We start from the raw sequence: 5,307 nt of genomic DNA, 5'->3' as shown, positions 1-5,307 counted from the left end.
TGTGAAAAAATTTGCACATGGCGAAATGCGGAATTTCGACGCAAATCCCTGGCTGGCGAATAAATTTGCTTATCACTAGCAAGTATTTGTATTTCATCTGAATGTTTCACACCTAAACTCTTCTGTTATGGCCCCTTTTAAATAATTCTTAAAATGTCATCAATACAATATATACTTTTCATTTCTGACTCATTTCTGTACTCATTAATGCCTTAGAATTAGAAAATTTATTAAGTGCTGTGTTTATAGGCTGTTAGGTCACATTCATGGAAATATGATACACTCAATTTATATGTGACTTAGTGTCTGTTAAAACACAATAAAAAACCTTTATTCGGCCCTGTCGTAATCCATGAAATGACAGGGGCAGCTTGTACTGTAGTTATACTTGTAGTTGTCTATTCAGCAGACAGGCTGACCTAATTAGCTTTGAGCCAAAAGGCAGTCAATCTCAGAAGGCTCTTTATTTATAGACAACCTGTTTCAAGCTCCAATAGTTTAACTTTGTCCTGTGAGCCATGACATATTCTCTCACAGACCTTTTATTGGATATGAAATGGGAGCAAAATGTTCAATCCGATGTTCAAAAGGCAAGCAGAGGGAGGTAAGGAATTCACAAGAAAGAGAGGTTGATGATCATCAAAAAGAAGCAAGCAGTTCCACCTTCAACTTCGTAATGAAGGATATTCATGAAATCCCTACCTTCATCTGGGATATGACTGATGTTACAAAACTCAATCTTTCCCACAACAGACTGGAGAGACTTCCCCCTGAACTGGGAAAGCTGGGATATATAGTAGTGCTGAACTTGTGTGGGAACCAGATTGTATCCCTGCCCAAGGAGATAGGTCTACTGAGAAATCTTAGGGTCTTTTTCGTTAACATGAACTACTTAGTGGAGCTACCAGAGGAGCTGGGTTCATGCAAAAAGTTGGAAGTCCTGAGTCTTTCACATAACTACCTATCAGCACTTCCAGTATCGTTCAGTGATTTAACTTTGCTTAAAAAGTTGAATCTGAGCAACAACCGGCTTACTTGCATTCCCTCTTGCGTTTTTCAAATGAAGAATTTGGATTTTCTACATTTGGGTTCCAATCAGATAGAAGCCATAGCTGACAGTATTCAGTTTTTGGAACAACTGAAGATACTGGTTATTGACAATAACATTTTACGTGTTTTACCAAGATCTATTTGCTTGCTGACCTCCCTGGAACTTTTAAATGTGGATTACAATTGTATACAAACGCTTCCTGACGACCTGTATAAATTAATGAAGCTGACAAGAATCGCATACAATCCAATGGATAAAGGTCTTCATATAATAAATAACCCCTTAGCCAAGCCACTGCAGGCTATGGTTGATGGAGGGCTTAATATGCTCTTTGCATACCTTGAGGACAAAATCAAACCGGACTGAATGCTTCTCCTGGGATAATCACTTTTAGATTCAAAATTTAATTTAAAGTAAAGCCAATTAAATATTAAAGGGGGCAATATGCTAAAAATGTTTTAAACCATATACTAAATGAACAATCTTAATGTAGATATTGCTGACTTTGCTCTTTTAAATCGCTAATATAAATTGATGTTGATATTATATTTACAATAATAAAAAGATGTAATATATGCCACATCTAAGAGCAATATTAGACACATCTGCCATGTATTTTTATCATGAATTAGCATGTAACGTCTCCTACATCTATACTGCAAGTATCTCATTTTCACTTTTAGGGGGGAAAAAACAATAGGGGTACAATTAAGTCATTTTTTATGTGGGTATGCCTTGTGCAAAGGATTATTGTCATCAAAAGATGTTTACATTTAAGTTATCATTTAAAAGTCCAAAATTGCACAAAGGGCTGATAAGAAGGTAGGGCAGAAAAGGCATTTTACATAGTCATCTGGCTTTAGAGGGTTTTCTTCTGTGATAAAGTGTTCACTGCATACAATGCGTGTGAATCATATACAATGGGATTGTTCAAACTGTGCAACATGGTCTTATGTTGGGCATTAATAAACTGCTATACAAAATATATAGTGCCCATTACAGAGGAATATATAGGTTTTCACATTGCTACAAATAGAGAATTCCATCTGTCCAACACACTGTCCTGATTTTTTTCCGGAGTTTCCCATATTTATAGAACTGGCTTGGGTGCAGTGAGGGACATGGAAGACCATAACAGGGTGTGATTGGTGAATGTCCAGGGCAACATGCCACATTGCACATACATCAAGCTGATTTACCAACTTTGAGTTGTGCCATAGTATCCTATGTCTGAACATTTACTGAAAGGGATGGTTCACCTTTAAGTTAACTTTTAGGAAGTTATTTATCAAAGGATGAGTTTGTGAGGGGGTTTTCTACCTCGAATAAACTCACAACTCGAATGTATGCTTATTTATGAAAAAACTTGAATGTAAAAAACTCGAATGAATGCATGCGGGGGGGGGGGACTCGAATACTCAAATTGATCGAGTTATGAGTAAAAAAAAAAACCAATGGAAAAAAAAAATGAAAATCAGGAAGGCTTAAAACTTCTGCCATTGCCTTCTACATGACCACGACAGGTTTTAGCTGGTGTCGTTTTTTTGGATTCAGGCTTTTTGCAGCTTCAGGCATAAAAATCTTTCTTATCCTGAAAAACTTGAGTTTTTAGTGAAACTACCCTCAAAACAACTTCTCTGGAAAAACACATCTTGACCTTCAATAAATAACCCCCTTAATATTTTATAAAACAGGCAATTCTAAGCAACTTTTCAACAGGTAGACATTATTTATCTTATTTATAGGTTTTTCATTCTTTGCCTTCTTCTGACTCTTTCCAGCTTTCAAATGGGGGTCACAGACCCCATCTAAAAACAATTACAAAATGACTTGTTATTGCTACTTTTTATCACTTATCTTTCTATTCAGGCCCTCTTCTGTTCATATTCCAGTGTCGTATTCAAATCAGTGCATGGTTGCTGGGGCATTTGGACTTTAGCAAACTGAGATTGCAAACTGGAGAGCTGCTGAATACAAAGCTAAATTACTTAAAAATCACAAATAATAAAAAGTTAAAACCAGCTGCAAATTGTCTCAGAATATCACTCTCTACATTGTACTAAAAGTTAACTCAAAGGTGAACAACCCCTTTAAAAGGTCACCTGTCTAATATATCAAAATAAAATTGGGGAATGTAAAAAAGAAGTGCTCAATCGAAACATTATTTGCATGTGTTTAATATGTTTTGTTACCCCGTAATGAACACTCCTGAACTGCAAAATCGGAATCTTTGCAAAGATTTTTCATCGCCCAAACACAATAATTGTATTGAACAGATTTCTACATATCAAGCAGCTATTATATGGGCTTTAGCGACATCTTCTGGAATAAAGTGGTCACTGCATACAAATATATATATAACCCCTTTGGAAATGGCTTAGCCAATAACCTTCCAGTTGCTAAGAAACTTGACTTGAGTCTTGTACTTGACTTGAGTCAAATACAAAAGCATACACACAGCTACCTCTGGCAAAATGCAAATAGAGGTGAGAACCTGAGCACATAATTGGGGTCGGTAGCCCAGCAGTAATAGTTAGGAAGAGTAGGGAAGGACCATTATAATAAGGAAATCTAATGGTGCACATCGTTTTGGGATATCCTGAGAAAACTCAATTCAACTCAGTTCAATGAAGAGTTTCATCCAGGCTTCTTGTTAAGGGATTATATAACAATAGGAAGGCTATGAGAGATTATACTACAGTTTTAGAAAGAATGATCCTTGGGTCAGAACGTGGAAGTTATTCCACTGACACTTCTCAATATTGCGGAAGCAAAATAATGATAATATAAATTAATCTCCTAATATTTCCCTAAGAGAAAATACAATGGGGGTCATTTATAAAGTTTGCGCAACCCATATTTTTTCGCACATGGTTGTATTGACCATGTTTTTTCCTGAACACTAATATATTGCACTGCTCTGCCTGTCTTTCCGCTTTTTGCAAATACGCATTGTGAATACATTTTTGCAAAAGGCGTGCAAATGAAACGGGAGTTTACGCGAGCCCACCTAATGTGCGAGGTTGTTGCGAAAATAGCGTTGACAGTAACTTGAATTCGTACTTTGCGAAACTGTTTTGAGAATATTTTCTCCGCCACCAAAGTTGTGGCATAGTGTCGCAGAGTGTGCACATAAATATTCGCAATTTGTGTATTTGAAAAGCTCTTATAGACATTCGCCTTGTAAAAAAAATATGCAATTCTGTTTGTACCACACTTATTCAGCTTTATAAATATAACCATGCGCAGGGCAAATATATTCACTTTGCGAACCAATCTGCCTTGCACGAAGTTTATAAATGACCCCCAATGTGTAGCAACCCTTTAAGAGTTTAAGAATGCTAAAAGCTTTGAAAAACAAGAAAACAAAACATACTTAAAGGGGAAGGAAACCTAGTTGGCGCAAACCCCCCCTCCCTTGTGTTGCCCACCCTCCCTCTTCCCCCCTGGCCTACCCGTCCCGCTGGGCAAATGCCCCTAGCTTGTTACTTACCCTTCTGCGCAGGTCCAGTCCAGGGAGTTCAAAGACGACATCTTCTTCCACGCGATCTTCTTCCTGCTTTGAACGGCGTTTTGGCGCATGCGCAGTAGGAGCATTTCGCCGGTACGGATCTACTGCGCATGCGCCAAAAGTCATGAAGTACTTTGGCGCATGCGCAGTAGATCGTACCGGCGAAATGCTCCTACTGCGCATGCGCCAAAACGCCGTTCAAAGCAGGAAGAAGATCGCGTGGAAGAAGATGTCGTCTGTGAACTCCCTGGACTGGACCTGCATAGAAGGGTAAGTAACAAGTTAGGGGCATTTGCCCAGCGGGACGAGTAGGCCAGGGGGGAGGAGGGAGGGTGGGCAACACACGGGAGGGGGGGAGGGTTTTTGCGCCAACTAGGTTTCCTTCCCCTTTAAAGGAGAAGGAAAGGCATCATACACATCATACTACTGATTGTATTGACTTACCTGAAACCCCGGGCCGGTGCTCCTATCAGAAGAAAACGACACCGGCACAGGGTTATACCAGTGAGCACCACAGAGCAATCCTCTTCGGTCTTCCTCTTTCCTTCGCGCGGCTGCGCATGCGCCGTAGAACGAAAAGCCGAACTTTAACTAAAAAGTCAGCTATTTCGTTCAACTGTGCATCTGTCTGCCTTGGGAAATTTGAAGAAAGAAGACGCCGGAAGAGGATCCCTCCGTGGTGATCACTGGTATAACCCAGGGCCGGTGCAGTTTTCTGCTGATAGGAGCACCGGCCCGGGTTTCA

General features: G+C 39.4%; 1 protein-coding gene across 1 annotated transcript; it reads left to right on the top strand.

Moving 5' to 3' along the window:
- The first annotated feature begins 433 nt into the window (after positions 1-433).
- lrrc30.L (leucine rich repeat containing 30 L homeolog) lies at positions 434-1,569 on the top strand. Its single transcript, XM_018267186.2, has one exon. It carries the CDS (start codon positions 557-559, stop codon positions 1,415-1,417), a length of 861 nt encoding a protein of 286 aa, XP_018122675.1. The 5' UTR covers positions 434-556; the 3' UTR covers positions 1,418-1,569.
- Positions 1,570-5,307: the final 3,738 nt, after the last annotated feature.

The sequence above is a fragment of the Xenopus laevis genome, chromosome 6L (genome assembly GCF_017654675.1).
Source record: "Xenopus laevis strain J_2021 chromosome 6L, Xenopus_laevis_v10.1, whole genome shotgun sequence".
In the NCBI taxonomy this organism is placed as follows: domain Eukaryota; kingdom Metazoa; phylum Chordata; class Amphibia; order Anura; family Pipidae; genus Xenopus; species Xenopus laevis.
The sequence above is the reverse complement of the archived record's forward strand: the minus strand, read 5'-3'. Positions and strand labels throughout refer to the sequence as shown.

Excerpts from the sequence above, each read along its gene's own strand:
- lrrc30.L (XM_018267186.2), top strand. The coding sequence starts at position 557 with ATGGGAGCAAAATGTTCAATCCGATGTTCAAAAGGCAAGCAGAGGGAG.